At 43.6% G+C, this 15,974-nt stretch overlaps 1 protein-coding gene across 1 annotated transcript in view; it reads right to left on the bottom strand.

The window, feature by feature from the left end:
* Positions 1-797, bottom strand: part of LOC134445570 (uncharacterized) — a 1,063-nt gene extending 266 nt beyond the window's left edge. The window contains exon 1 of the mRNA XM_063194620.1: positions 1-797. This exon is cut by the window's left edge and continues 266 nt beyond it. Within this exon, the coding sequence (XP_063050690.1) occupies positions 216-797 (582 nt within the window). The 3' untranslated portion in view covers positions 1-215.
* Positions 798-15,974: the final 15,177 nt, after the last annotated feature.

The following is a 15,974-nucleotide window of genomic DNA, read 5'->3' as shown; positions in this document are numbered from 1 at the left end:
CAAAGCAATAACAGACTGCCTCATTGATGTGACACACACACACACACAGGCGTGTGCGCACAAACACACACACGGTACCAATTTGTTCAAAGCGATGTGAAACTGCATGAGTGCCAATGGTCATTTCAACTCTGATTTGAGAAATAAACACTAACCAGTTGAGGGCGAACATTAGCTTCCCTGTTTACATGTTTGGCTATTTGGTAAAGTCCTCCTCACAATAGCAGGCAACAGCTGCGTTTCAGAGTGGAGCGAAGAGCTGGATGAGCGGCGAGGATAGCGGTGTCAAACACTTCCCGGAGCCCTCTAGAAGTCTTGGCTGAACATTCCATGTAAGCGTAGGCTCCGATCCTCTCGGCCATGGCTTTGCCATCCTCCGTTGTCACCGGCTCCTGATTCTTCTTTTTCAACCTTTTCTTTACGTCCTCATCATCCCTTAACTCTGCTTTCGTTGCCACAAGTATAAACGGCACGCCAGGGCAAAAATGTTTCACTTCTAGTGCCCATTTTTCAGAAATGTTTTGAAAAGATTCAGGACTGTCCACAGCAAAACACAACAGGAAGACGTCTGTCTGTGGATAAGACAGGGGCCGTAGTCTGTCGTAGTCACTTGATGAAGCAGTATCGAAAAGCCCCAAAGTATAAGGCTCACCATTGATCATGGTGTGAACAACAGGAAGGGAGTGACATTCCCTTTCAATCGAATCCTCTGGGTACCTTTTGGATGTATAGGTAATCAAGAGCTCTATTTTCCCAGCCGATGCATCTCCTACCGTGAGACATTTCACAGTCTGCATGACTAAACAGCTGCACTCAGAGAAACAGTGTCTTTACCGGAACAACAACAGGCCGTTAAGGCAGGACGAAGCTCACGGTTAATGTTTCTACCTGACTAAACAGCTGCACTCAGAGAAACAGCCAGCATAAAAATGATTGATCAAAATGAGATCTGCTTAGTCCAATAAAGGTGGAGTTGAATGCTTAGCAAACAAGTTGGACAGTTTTTTCTGACGTGATTTCCCAAAACATGAAAAAAACGTTGCTTCCTACTTGGAGCAGCGAGTGAACTGCCTCACAAGCATGTGGGCTATATCTGCACTTTACGTCAGATTGATGAATGCCAATCAGGGTAGATTACCGACGGCATGGAGGAGGTCCGATGCCCAGTAGTTTCCCTCACCTTACTGCGTGAAGGCTTGGCAAAAACTCAATTCCCGCGATGGTTTAACACCATGAGACATGACTGCAGCGCAGAGGTCACTCCCATATGCTGCGTCACGGACGGAAATTCTAACTGGGATGCTTCACGCGGACACAGTGGGCATGCTCGCTGCCTAGCAAACTGCCTGCCTGCGTGGTTGCGTTTGAGCCTAGTGTCTTTACCAGAACAACAACAGGCCGTTATGGCAAGACGAAGCTCCCGGCTAATGTTTGAACCTGATGGTTTCCTTGTGATGGAACAGGGAAACTGATATGGGAAGGTTTATGATGCAGCCTACTAGGGAGGGACCATAAATATGGGGTTGTGCCACATGTGCACAAGGGGACCCTACTGAAAATGAGATGTTGCATCTCAAGAGGCATTCCCCATGTACAAATAAATAAATAAAATAATGTTAATTATTCCTGCCAAAACGACAACGTTTTATGTGGGTCATTTCACGTGAAATCAGACACTTTGGGACCCGACCAACACGGACGATGTGATGGAACAGAGAAACTGATATGGGAAGGTTTATGATGCAGACTACTAGGGAGAGACCATAAATATGGGGTTGTTATATGTATGTAATATTTGTGTGACGTGTTTTATTCCTGCCAAAAGGACAACGTTTCATGCACAGCTTATGTAAACCACACAACAGAAAGGAAAGGACAACGTTTCATGTGGGTCATTTCACGTAAAATCAGACACTTTGGGACCCGACCGACACGGATTTCAATCATACTTGCTGTGCCTGTTTAGTAGCAAGGTAGCAAACCAGAACTGCATTTGTGTGAATCTGACACCAATATTAAGGGAGAAACAGACTAGCAAATGTTTACATGTGAGGGTAGGACACTATACATTCAGCCTTGATTATATCAGTCAGTGTAAGCCACACAAGGATGTCTGAGGTATTGCTTGAAAGCTCTTTTCTGGCTCTACAAATGAATCAAACAGCATGGAATACATCAACCTTCAGAAAATGAATTATGATACATTGAAAAATTTAAAATTGAATATCAAAAGAATGCATATTTTAAAATGGATGTTTTCTTGTCTAAACATAGCCTGTAAGGTCATACACAACACCTGAAAAATGGAGTGTTTGGTTCTTTATTCCCTGTGTATTAGAGTGTATTAGAAGCATGTATCTTTAATGAGTGTTGGCTCTTGTCAATGTGGCAAAGCATCGTGACAAACAGTAACTCTATTCAGGCTTCCTGGTGATAAGATGATAATTACACTACATTACCTGTACTGTGGAGTGATCCACTATATACCCTAATCCCAGGGTAGAGTGTGTGTGTGAATGTGGTGTGGACTCTGTGCAGGAGGGTCATTGTGTCTCCAGAGATGCTGTAGAAGGCCAGAGTTCCTGCCCTGTGATCCACATACACTCCTATTCTGGAGCTGGCCACTAGAGGGAGTTTAGTCTGAATAGAGTTGGTGTGTGTGTGTGTAGAGTAGAGTAGAGTAGAGTAGAGTACTTTTATTGATCCCGAAGGAAATTAAGGTGTCTGTCAGCTTACATAAATACACAAATCCAAACATACACAAAGAACATATACACATAAATGCACATTACAGTAAAAGTATATCGCCACACACACTCTCTCTCTCTCCCTCCCTCCCTCCCTCCCTCCTTCCCTCTCCCCCCCTCTCTCTCACACACACACCCCCCCCCCCAACACACACACATTGTCACACACACACACACACACACACACACACACACACACACACACACACACACACACACACACACACACACACACACACACACACACACACACACACACACACACACACACACACACACACAAGGTCCTTGTAGGGCATCATGTTGCATACATATACACAAAAAGTCAAGATAAAAGTGTTCAGTACACATAAAAGAGCCAAAGTAGTTCTAATGATTGTGCATTGTAGAAGTCCCTCAGTTAAAAAATGAAAAAAATAAAAAATGAAAATAAGGCAGTTCACAGTAGCTTTTCCAGTGGTTGAGATAGTCCAGTAAGAATAAAATTGCAGAATTAAAAAGTTCACAGATGCTATCCCAGGGGATAGGTGAGGTAGCTGAGGTGGGGTGTGGTGAGTTTATTGTCCTGTGTTGAGCAGTCCCTTAAAGTGTCCAAGGTAGTGCAGGCGCTTGCTCCATGGGGGTGGGGTGGGGTTGTTGGGTGAAGTGTAGCTGTTCAGTAGAGATAAAAAATCGAGAGGGAGTGGGGGTGGTTTAGGCAGTCCAGTCACCAATGACAATCTCTTTCATTGTGTCTTTCTGTGTGGTGTTGAAGAGCTGGATGGCCCTAGGAACAAATGACTTCCGTAGTCTGTCTGTACGGCAGGGGAAGGCCCGGAGTCTGTAGCTGAACACGCTCCTCTGGTTGGCCAGAAGCGGGTGCAGGGGGTGTCTGTCATTTTCCAGTATGGAGTCCAGTCTGCTCAGTGTCCTGTTTTCGGCTGTTGTAGTGAGGTCCTCCAATTCCATGCCCACCACAGACCTAGCTTTCCTCACCAGCCTGTCAAGGCGCCCCGCGTCCCTCTTCCTAATACTACCTCCCCAACAGGCGATAGCATAGGTAAGGACACTTGCCATGACAGACTGGTAAAACATCAGCAGGAGCCTGTTGCAGACGTTGAAGGATCTGAGCTTCCTTAGGAAGTAAAGCCTGCTCTGTCCTTTCTTGTACAGAGCTTTTGAGTTAGCAGCCCAGTCCAGTTTGTTGTCCAGGTGTACACCTAGGTACTTGTAGGTGTCAACTGTCTCCACTGTCTCTCCCTCAATAGAGACAGGCACCAGTGGCGGGGAGGTCCTTCTGAAGTCGACCACCATCTCCTTTGTTTTGGTGGCATTCAGCTGTAGCTGATTATCCTGGCACCATCTGACAAAGTTCTCCACCAGTTCCCTGTACTCTCCTTCCTGTGTGTGTGTGTGTGTGTGTGTGTGTGTGTGTGTGTGTGTGTGTGTGTGTGTGTGTGTGTGTGTGTGTGCGTGTGCGTGTGGTGTGTGGTGTGTTCCAGTGTGTGTGTGTGTGTGTACGTGTATGTGTGTAGGGTTTTGAGTGTATGGGGAGCAAGGATTTTTTGGTGTATGTGTGTGTATGCGTGCGTGCTTGTGTGTGCGTGCGTGTGTGGTGTGTGTTCCAGTGTGTGTGTGTGTGTGTGTGTATAAATGGCATTGTGTGTGTGTGTGTGTGTGTGTGTGTGTGTGTGTGTGTGTGTGTGTGTGTGTGTGTGTGTGTGTGTGTGTGTGTGTGTGTGTGTGTGTGTGTGTGTGTGTGTGGTACAAAGTCTTAGCTCCTCTACATCTGACTTAGATATTCTACCAACAGCCTTCTTCAAATCCATCTTACACCTAATATCACCAGATGTACTTCAGATCATCAACACCTCACTACAAACAGGCATATTCCCAGGCTGTCTGAAAGAAGCAGTTGTGAAACCCTTACTGAAAAAGAACAACCTGGATGCACTGGTACTAAACAACTATAGGCCCATATCCAATCTACCATTTATGGGTAAAATAATAGAGAAAATTGTTTTTAACCAATTAACTGCCTTTTTAATGTCTAATAGCTATTTTGATAAGTTTCAATCTGGTTTCCGTGCCTACCACAGCACTGAAACAGCTCTTATCAAAGTTATGAATGACATAAGATTGAATTCTGATGCTGGCAAATCATCCGTCTTGGTACTTCTTGATTTGAGTGCTGCTTTCGACACAGTTAATCATTCTATACTACTACATAGACTGGAACACTGGGTTGGTTTTACGGGCATAGTGATCGACTGGTTAAAATCGTACTTACAACAAAGAAGTTTTTTTGTCGCCATTGGAAGACATACTTCATCACCGATGTCTCTGGATTGTGGGGTCCCCCAGGGCTCCATTCTGGGACCACTACTGTTCAATCTGTATATGTTGCCACTGGGACACATTATCGAGAATAACTCCATAAATTACCATAGCTATGCGGATGATACCCAGCTCTACTTATCTATGTCCCCCAATGACTACACCCCCCTTGAATCACTCTATCATTGCATGGACCAAATTAACAAATGGATGTCTCACAATTTCCTCCAGCTGAACACAGAAAAAACTGAAGTAATTATATTTGGGGAAAAGAGAGGAGAGACAAAAGATTGCTACTATCCTTGAAACGAAGGGACTGAAACCAAGGGAAACAGTTTAAAAATCTTGGGGTCCTCATTGACAGTGACCTAAATTTCAACAGTCACATGAAAGCTATTACTAAGTCTGCATTCTATCACATAAAAAACGTCTCTAAATTTAGGGGCCTGATGTCTAAACATGATCTGGAGAAGCTAATACATGCCTTCATTTCTAGTAGTAAAGTCGATTACTGTAACAGTCTATTTACTGGCCTCCCAAATAAGACCATTAAACAGCTTCAACTGGTACAAAATGCAGCTGCAAGGGTTCTTACAAAGACAAGGAAGTTTGACCACATTACTCCAATTTTAAGATCGCTGCATTGGCTCCCAGTAAGCTACAGAATTGATTTTAAGGCAATGCTACTTGTATTTAAATCATTAAATGGAATGGGACCCACATATCTACTGGATATGTTTCAGCTGTATGCACCGGCCAGGTCACTAAGGTCAACGGAGAAGAATTTGCTGGTGATTCCAAAAGTCAAAACAAAATGTGGAGAGGCAGCCTTTAGCTTCTATGCTTCAAAGCTTTGGAACCAGCTTCCAGATGACGTAAAAAATGCACCCACTATTGATAGCTTTAAATCTAGACTCAAGACAAAGCTGTTCTCAGATGCTTTCTTAAATTATTGAATGAAAAGACGGTAAAATAAGAGAAGTAAATTAGTAAAATAAGAATTGTTTTTCAAGGCTTTATGTTTATTTATGTTTTATTTTATTATTATTTTTACCTTATGTTTTATCTTAATGTTTTAAATGTTTTTTTGACTCTAATTCATTTCCCTGTTTTCCTTTCATTTACATTTGTTAACTTTGTGAAGCACATTGAGTTGCACCTGTGTATGAAATGCGCTATACAAATAAACTTGCCTTGCCTTGCCTTGCCTTGCCTTGCCTTGCCTTGTGTGTGTGTGTGTGTGTGTGTGTGTGTGTGTGCGTGTGCGTGTGCGTGTGTGTGTGCGTGCGTGTGTGTGTGTGTATGAATGGCATTGTGTGGTTGTATGTGTTTTCTAACTAAACAGCTGACCTATACTCTTTTGAAATGTGGGATTTTGGACAGTACACACACACAAACTTCTGAGTCTCCTGAGGTTTACAGAACGTCTCAAGTACATTTGGTGATTAATGAAACTTGCTGACATGAAGGGAGATAAACAAATGGAACTGCTGCTTTGGACCAGAAGACAATACCGGTACTTCTTACTCTATTAATCAGCTATTATATTTATTTTGGTGCTTTGGACCAGAAGACAATACCGGTACTTCTTACTTATTAATCAGCTATTATATTTATTTTGGTGCTTTGGATAAGAGACAATACCGGTACGTACTTATTAATCAGCAGTTATATGACATTTATTTCATGGAATCCTGTACTGTCCATTAAAAAATATATATACAAAGTATGCAGGCACAGGAACCATTTAAGTAAACGTTGTGCAAAATCTCAAAAATACCCCCTAAGGTTAAGGGGATATATATATATATATATATATATATATATATATATATATATATATATATCCCCTTAACCTTAGGGGGTATTTTTGAGATTTTGCACAACGTTTACTTAAATGGTTCCTGTGCCTGCATACTTTGTCCAAATTTGAAGTGGCTGGTGTCATTTGAAAGCAGAGACTCCACTGAATCCACAGAAAGTGACAGAAATATTTTGTGATGTACTGCCAAGGACTTACAGGGGTTGGAACAACTTTTTTCTGAAAAGCGGTTATGAAAATCCCAGGAAATTACCACATTTCAGCAAGCTAGCTGATACATTTGGCCCTAGAAACACATTTGGGACTTACTCCCAGGTCCACTGAAGCTCAATGTCACAGGAGAACTTCATACAGCTATGTATGACCTTTCCTAAGTCAAAGATGTGTGGATATGCACATGCGTTTTTTCCAAGTGTCCAAAGAGTACCATTTGGAGACTCCAAAGGTGCCTTTTGGATAGCCAAAACGCACCCTCCAAATAAAGTCTTACTGAACAAGAACCCTTTGTGCTAGAAGCATGATCTTGATCACAAATGAAAGCTTACCCTTTGAGGTGTATTATAGTGCCCTTGCTTGGTTGGAAATGGCTTTAGGATGGCATCACCAGGGTTTCTGCACATTTTGGATCACCAAATATGAGACTTTTTAAGACAAATATAAGACCACTGATGATAAAATATGAGACCACCACTCGGGGTGAGGCATTGCAATATTGCTAATGTTACATTGCTATAATGAAATGTAGGCCTAGTACATAATTATAATAAACAATATTATATGACTACTGTGCTTTTATAGTGTAGCCTAGGGTAAACACAGTGTAAGCAGTAGCAAGGTGTAACTGATCTGTAGGCCTACAGACACCATGCATGCATATGGTCAGTTAACTGACAACTGGCATTTAATTGAGGGTCCCACGCATGTTTTGACGGCCTGTGGAAAAATCAGATGAATGTTCATCAAATGCCTTTAAATGTACACATTAAAAATGGCTCAACAATTCATCATTTCTGATGGATAAATAGTTGAATGCACTTTGCTATTAGGAGAGAGGACACCTGGTGTTAAAAGGGTTAAATGTATGACTACTCTGAGTGCCGTTCCTCCTCCTCCAGCTCGCTTTATCAGAGACGGGTAGCAGAAGCAAGCGTTCTACTTTGAGCTTAGCCTGTCTGTAGTTTGTTGTTCTCTCAGAATGTGCGCAAGAAACAGCGCACAACTTGGAAGCGATTTCCAGCATGTCCATAACAAGCATTTAGCGCGTTTACCGTTGCCCATCTGGTTACCGATTTGGACATTACGCACCTCGCCAGATCATTGGCTTCGTACATATTCTGTTACTCATCCGATTTCGTATTGCCTCGCGCTCACTTCCTCATGCTGCCATCATGTTAACGAAATCATTTTGCATTTGACAGAGGCATCAAATAGCCTGTCACGTAGCCTATCTAGAGGCGATTTTGAAAGTGTAGGCTATTGTATGAAGGAACAATTAATTTTCGAATACGGTCATAATGGACTTTATGAAATGAACCCTTTACATTTAGCAAACGCTTCTACCCAAACGCGAGGGCATGGCTAACATGCTTACGATAGACAACATTCAAAACTTACACTCAACGACTGATTAGGCTATGCGTCCTCCCGACACAGTTAACATCAAGCTTCATATTCCGACGTTGCTTTGGATAGCAGCTAACCGTTTTATTTCTTGTCCTCAAGCCACATTACACTGAGCGTGCATCTATCTACCCATCTCGATGCACGTTCATATTTTTTCGACCACTTTTTTGACTTTTTCTACTGGAACATGCAAGTAGGCTAGACGCAGCGCCCACAGGTCTGCGGTTGCCCCCCGCTGTGTGGCCAGCGGGCTGCGCTGCGCCACAAGCACAGATCCGTTTCCTCTACTTTTCCGCATCTTGATAAGGGACATACGCCGGTTAAACGCTTATAGCGCGAAAAAAATAGAGTTGTTTTCTTACACTCAATCTACACAGATGAAATATAAGACCTCCCGCATAAATATAATACCACATTTCCAAAAATGAAGTATATGAAATATAAGGCTTTAAAATACCTTAAAAAAACAAATATTGAAAGTAAGACTTTTTAAGACTTTTTAAGGATCCGCTGAGACCCTGATCACAGAGGCATCACTGTACAGAAATTGCATTTTTTACACTTCGTCCAGGGAAAAAAAGGCAACCAAAGTATTATAGAGCATATTTGAAGTTTTATTGTGATATGTGCAAACAATTTTACTAGTGCAAACTGTGTATGGCTGTGCCTATTAGTTGAAATTTCTTTCCAGATATCACTGATTTTTGGAAAGGGTATGTTGTACAGTTCGTCACGTCTCCAGTAGTCCGTAATTGCAGGCAATGGTATCATTCCCATATAAATGAGAACGGCCAGGTAGGAAAAAATGTCCGGAATGCTAATGTCACTCCATTTGTTACCGTGATGTTGGGACCCAAACTTATTTGTGTTTTGTAACAAGGTGCGCAGTAGAGTGTCTGTGAAAAACAGTCTGAAGAGCTGTAGTGTGGTATATACTGCTCCTTGGATGAGCAGTGGGCCAGGTGTCCGTGCTGGACGAAAGGTGGGCTGAGTTGGCAAGTGGTCCTCTGTATTCTCATCCAGCCAAGGCCTGGCATCCTCCTCAGCATCTGCTGACGCTTGGCCTTGGCCTCTCCCTCGGCCTCTGGCGCTGCCTCTCCCTCGGGCTCTGGCTGCTACCCTCTTTTGTGAAGGTCCAGCATTTTCCTCTTCCTCTTCGTCACCATCTCCTCCCTCCCGGCTTCTTTTTCTCCCCCTGGAGACCTTGGGCTGCCATTCCTCATCACTGTCACTAAAACAACACAGAGAAAAAATAAACAATGAAAAACATGTAATACACAGTGTCAATAATATGCATTCACTCTTGACTGTATTTACATCTAAATTCTCTCATGTCATTGCAACAGGCTCATTTCCCCTGGCTTGTCTTTCTCACAGACCCCACTGTTCTCACTTGTTGCTTTGTGAGACCTCTCCCAGTATCACACATTCAAGGTGTTTTACCCCAACCCCCAACACTACTTCAGTGCATGTACTCCCAGTTGTTGTCCATTCCCCACCCCCCACCCCCACCACACACACACCCACACCCCACACACAAACACACACCAGAGAAATAGTCTGGAGTAGTGCCTGTACCCAATACAATCCCCCCCCACACACACACACACACACACACACTCCAGATACATAATGTAGTAGTGCCTACCCAATACAACTTTCCCCATTAGGACAGCAATACACACAGGCACCAGATAAATAATCTGGAGTAGTGCCTGTAACCAATACAATCCCCCCAACACACACTAGATACATAATATAAAGTAGTGCCTACCCAATACAGCTTTCCCCATTCTTCTTCCAAACTATCTAACTTTAGGGCACCAACATTATGCATTTTTACATCAGGAAGAGCACAACATAAAGACTACCTTTCAAATGGGCTTGGTAATAACATGCAAACGATATTTTATGATAAAAAAACAATGCCATGAAATAAAGAACATTACTGGACTCCTGGTATAAATATACAATGCTTACTTTTCGAAATTGCGATCCCTGCCTTCCAGAAAGTCCTGGAATGCTTCGGAATCTTCGCTGTCCTCACTTTCAATGATATCCGGGTTTGTTTCCCCCTCCTCTTCAAGCGATACAGACATTGCTGACGGCCCAGCTGCTTCTTCAGGTTCTGTTCCCATGTGTTTGGACTTCTTTTGTCGTTTTGGCATTTTGAAATAAATCAAAATAAACAAAAAACTAACTGGGAAGCGTCTGGAAGTGAGTTTGTACTGCTCGCGCCGGCTTCTCTAAAGTAATCTCTTTACGCACGCTGAGCGAATGAGAGTGCACTCACGGTACGCAGCCGCTTGTCTCCGCCTCTGTGGGGGATGGGCTGGCTTGCCATACTCATGAACGACCATCCGGGTACTTTGCTCTTAAAGGGGCATTCCACCGGTGGAGACATGAATATGTTACTGAAAGTGGGTCATATGTATAGTAGTAACATACATTTCTAATTTGGTGCCTTCTTGGCCAAGAAAAGGCAGAAAATGACTTTTTAGTGCTTGTGGATTTGTGACAACAATCCCCATAATGCACTGCAATGCTCAAGTTCCACAGGCCACACCCAGTTATTTGGGACTCTATGCATCATCCCTCCCTCAGCTTGCAGGCAGTGTTGCCAGATTGGGCTGTTTCCCGCCCAATTGGGCTGCTTAGGATGGTCGTGTGCGGGTAAAAATGGCATTTAGCAGAAAAACCCGCCCAATTTTAGCCATAGAAATCAATAGAATTGGGCGGGATTTTGAGCTTCTAGGCTGGTTTTGAGCATTTTTTGGGCTGGAAATCATCAGCCTCATCTGGCAACCCTGCTTGCAGGTGCATCACAGTGGGACAGACATCACTGGAAAGGAGAAGCTGGAGCACACTGCAGCTTAGTTTTCAAGACTTTATTTTGTGCACACACGCGACCAACGTTTCTGTGTTGCTACACCTTCTTCAGAGTCAAATGATAGCAAGAGAGAGACACACATTTCAAGTCTTGACATTCACAGGTGATCCTACTTGGTTTGGCTAAATTGGTCTGATCTCATTGCAGGTAATTGACCCCACCCCCCAACACCAGCACAAGATTGTAGACAATTAGACAGCTTGCCAACTTCCCAAAACAAATTAAAAAATGAAAAAAACAATACACAAAGAACATTGTCAATAAAACCACAGCTACAATTATTAGAAGACCACAGCCGCGATGCTGGAACAATTTGTTACAGAGAGCAAGACATATTGTGTTCCTCATTTATGCCCTGAGGCTCCACTGAATTTAGAGTATGAGTCCAAAATGCCTTTCCACAAAGCCTTTCTGTCTAATTGTCTGCAATCCTGTCCTGGTGTTGGGGGGTGGGGTCAATTACCTGCAATGAGATGAGACCAATTTAGCCAAACCAAGTGGAATCACAAGTGAATGTCAAGTCCTGAAATGTGTGTCTCTCTCTTGCTATCATTTGACTCTGAAGAAGGTGTAGCAACACCGAAACGTTGGTCGGGTGTGTGCACAAAATAAAGTCTTGAAAACTAAGCTGCAGTGTGCTCCAGCTTCTCCTTTCCAGCTATGCCAGTGACTTACTGGCAGTGTTGCCAGATGAGACTGATGATTTCCAGCCCAAAAAATGCTCAAAATCCGCCTGGAAGCACTAAATCCCGCCCAATTCTATTGATGTCGATGGGAAAGATTGGGCGAGTTTTCCTGTAAAATGCCATTTTTACCCGCAGACGGCCATCCCAAGCAGCCCAATTGGGTGGGAAACAGCCCAATCTGGCAACACTGCTTACTGGAGCCTCAATGCCAGCACTGGCACACTGATCTGTGATAGGTCTGTTAGAGCATTAGGTCCAACCCCCTATGGGCGGGGTTGAAAGGGTGGGAAAAAGGCTTGTAGTCTCAACAGAAATCCACCTCTCTTACACTTCCTGTGTCGATGATGCAAAATGACCATTTTTACATCATTGACATAGGAAGTGTTAAGAGATGAATGCGGATTTCTCCTATCTCAGGGGGAATTGAGAGATTTTTGAAAGACCATTCAAAAGTATGACTGGGTGTCTATCAATGGAAAGCCTAATGCAAAATGGGTGGAGTGTCCCTTTAAATTTGTGTTACGCCCCTTTATGGGTGAAAACAAACCGAATGTCTCATTGACTTACATGCTAAATCGGCTAGCCTAAATGAACACATTCCATGCTTCAGCCACGGCTGTTTGGCTATAATATTTGAACAGCCGACAACACAACACGTTTCAGCATGTTGCGCGTGAACAACGATAGTCTACAGGTCCGTATCTTACGTTTATTAAACCCCAACATCACCAATTGACTTGCATGGGTTGTTTTCCCCCACAAATGGGCGTAACGCACATGGAAAACGTCACGCCGTTCATGAGTATAGTGCGTTGGAAAGCTGTGTTTCCCAGTTACAAGCACGTGCTGTCGTCTTCTTTCTAGCTTCTGATTCGACGAAGCTACAGTCAATCAAAGCAAGGGTGTCACAAAAAAACAGAAGCACCTAGTTCGTTTCTCAGCGGTGTAGCCATAGAGGTAGAAAATAACACTAGAGAGGACCCCGCCCCCCTTTTTACGGCAATCTGTAGCGGCCATTATCTGTAGGTAGATCAGAGAAATGGAAATTAACGGAGAACGAGGCTCACCTCTGTCAAAAATGGCTTAATCATGTGAAAATGTCCATCAACACACTATACAAGGACAATAGTTGAAGTGTGTTGCTAACTATGTTCATAAAATATATTATTTGATTTTTAAATGTATTTTATCGACTCATATGATTTAAGTAGATATTTATCCTGACATTTCAAATCTGGTCTTTGATTAAAGTGTTACTTCATATTTACACAGTTTTAGTCAATTTCTTGACAGGGGTGGGCGAGTTCTCCATTGACTTGCATTGCCTGAAGGTACCTACCACAGACCTGTATTAACCTAGACTGGCAATGCCCCTCGAAATTTTCGGATTTCTCAGAGCCTCAGAATCGTAGTCTGCCATCTTGGTGGAGACTCCCGTAATTACGTAATGACGTCATGCACCGATGGGGTTTTTAAAAAATATTTTTTTTGCAACACTGGTTCACTAGTTAAGTTGGGTCAGGCCATGTGTAACGTCTTTAGAACAATAGCTCTAGTATAAATTAATGTTCTAGAAAAGTCTCGCTCTCAAGTGGCTCCTTATTTTCACAGCTGCAATGTGCTGTGCCGTGTTGTTGCTAGGTTACCTTCAGCGTCCTTGGGGGGGGGGGGGGTATTAATAATAGCACAGTTACCGGTAGCTTCACTGAAAACGTACGGCTTATTTAAGAAATATACATACCTATATACACAGTTGTCATTACATCTGAGTTAAGTACATAAAATAAGCTTTACACACGTAAGCATGGCCGATTCAGTGTCACAAATATCCACAAACCTGCATAAGCGGCAACGAAAACAGTCGGCTTCAGGGTTGCCAGATAATACTGATTATTTTCGTCCATTTTTACCCACAGACCGCCTTCCTCAACGGCCCCGATTGGGCGGGAAACCGCCCGATCTGGCAAGACCGCTCAGCTTCAGGCTCTCTAATAAAACGTTTGGAGGTAGTGAGGGTTATTTCATTAGTGGAGTGAGAATTTAGACGTTACGACTTGTCAAAATCTTACAAAAAATGATTGAAACCCACTTTGATAACGTTGTAATCACTGTTTGAAATCGTATGCATTCCTATGGGTCACAGCTGCGATAGTCTCCACTAGGCGGGGCTACGTCTGTGGGAGGCGTCCACAGGGCGCGAAAAAGACAAAGATGGCTGCGCCCAGTCAATCCGAAAAGCTGCCACTGGCTAGAACCGCCCATTGCCAGTCTAGGTTAATACAGGTCTGTGGTACCTACACTACCTACGGAAGTTGGGACCTCCAGCTGCCATTTCCCAGTGCTGTCGCAAATTGCTGTGTCCTCTCTAGTGTTATTTTCTACCTCTATGGGTGTAGCTCTGTGTAGGAACCGCCCCCCGACTCGTGGATTGGCTTGTTTTAAAGGCCAACTTCACATAAAACCCGGTTTTACCTGTTCCTATTGTCAAACGGACTGTCACCCATAGCTACACAAACATCCAAGGTCCCATAGTGGGGCGTCACCTCCCCTTGGCGCGTTTCCTAATTTAAATAAATTATGCAGTTTCTGGAGCGAATAAGAAAAGCCCTTCTCTCGTACGTCACATCGAAACGGGGCGTTCCTAATGCAAATGAGGGGCCAACCCACCCCCAACCTGCCCTCCCCGCCCTCACCAGAGCCCTTGATAAGAACCTCCCCCCAGAGGAAGTTGTTGAGATTGAAGACCCGCGGTTCTGAGAAGCTAAGTAAGCTAACTGTTTATTAGCATGGCAGAACATACTCGTTCGTGTGCAATTTGTGGCACTAAAGCATCGACATCGATGCATTTCTTGCCCAAAAAGGAGGATGATCGGAAGAAATGGCTGGAGTTCATCTATGGGACATCACAACCAGCTAAATATAACAAGACGCTAGTGTTGTGTTCCACACATTTCCAGGACAGCGACTTCACTAACATGGGGGAATATAGCCGTGGCTTCGCTACAAGGCTGATTCTACGACCTGGGTCAATACCATCACGTAGAACAGGCACCAGCCCACAAGCGGTAAGTCGTGGATTATGAAGTTTTGCATCCAGTGTTTTGTTACAATAGGCTAACAACATGCTTGTTTCGTTCTGTGGCAGCCTGATATGGGTAGAATTAGAGCTACATAGCCACAGCCACTGACTGGCGTGTGTCTAGCTCCAGTTCTGTATCAGCACGATAGTGACCAAGCTAAGTAAAACAAAAAAGAATGTTTTATGCAACTGAGCCCTTTTTTGAGCTACTGAACTCAGATTAATCCGCGCAGTACACCGGAGTGTGTTCAAACGAGTAAACAAAACAATTGTGTTTATTTTTCGCCCCTTTGCCCTGGCTTTGAAAGTGCTTCTTGCTTACTAACACGCCCAATTTGCGTTTACCTGTTGTATAACGTTATACTCCTCATTCGTTTATGTTTCGAAGTCACGAAATGGTGGCAAAGCTTTGGTTAGTGTAGGTATTTTTGAACTATCGGGTGATTGGCTTTAGCTGCCGCGCACCGAGAGTACAATCACTGTCTCCAGATCGCCATTACGGATGGTCGCGCAGGCACTCGAAGATGGACGCAGCTGTGCTCATTTCAAGGGTCATTTCCAAATAACACACGCAGACATCCTAAGTGTCCATAAAGTTCATTGAAAGCGACTCCCCGTTGCCCGCGAGTCAGATAAAATATCCCTGGTTTTAGACTATGTAGCCTACGTTTTTCCAATTGGCAATGCGGGACAGAGAAAGATAATTACTTGTGCGCCCTGCAAAAGTCCCGGTAGAAATCACAGGCAGATGTTCTATGCAGACTGGACGATATAAAGCACACTAATATACACGCCTTTTAACACGAATGCC

Source organism: Engraulis encrasicolus, chromosome 3, assembly GCF_034702125.1.
Source record: "Engraulis encrasicolus isolate BLACKSEA-1 chromosome 3, IST_EnEncr_1.0, whole genome shotgun sequence".
NCBI classification, from domain to species: domain Eukaryota; kingdom Metazoa; phylum Chordata; class Actinopteri; order Clupeiformes; family Engraulidae; genus Engraulis; species Engraulis encrasicolus.
Note: the sequence above shows the minus strand (reverse complement) of the source record. Positions and strands in the feature narration are given on the sequence as shown.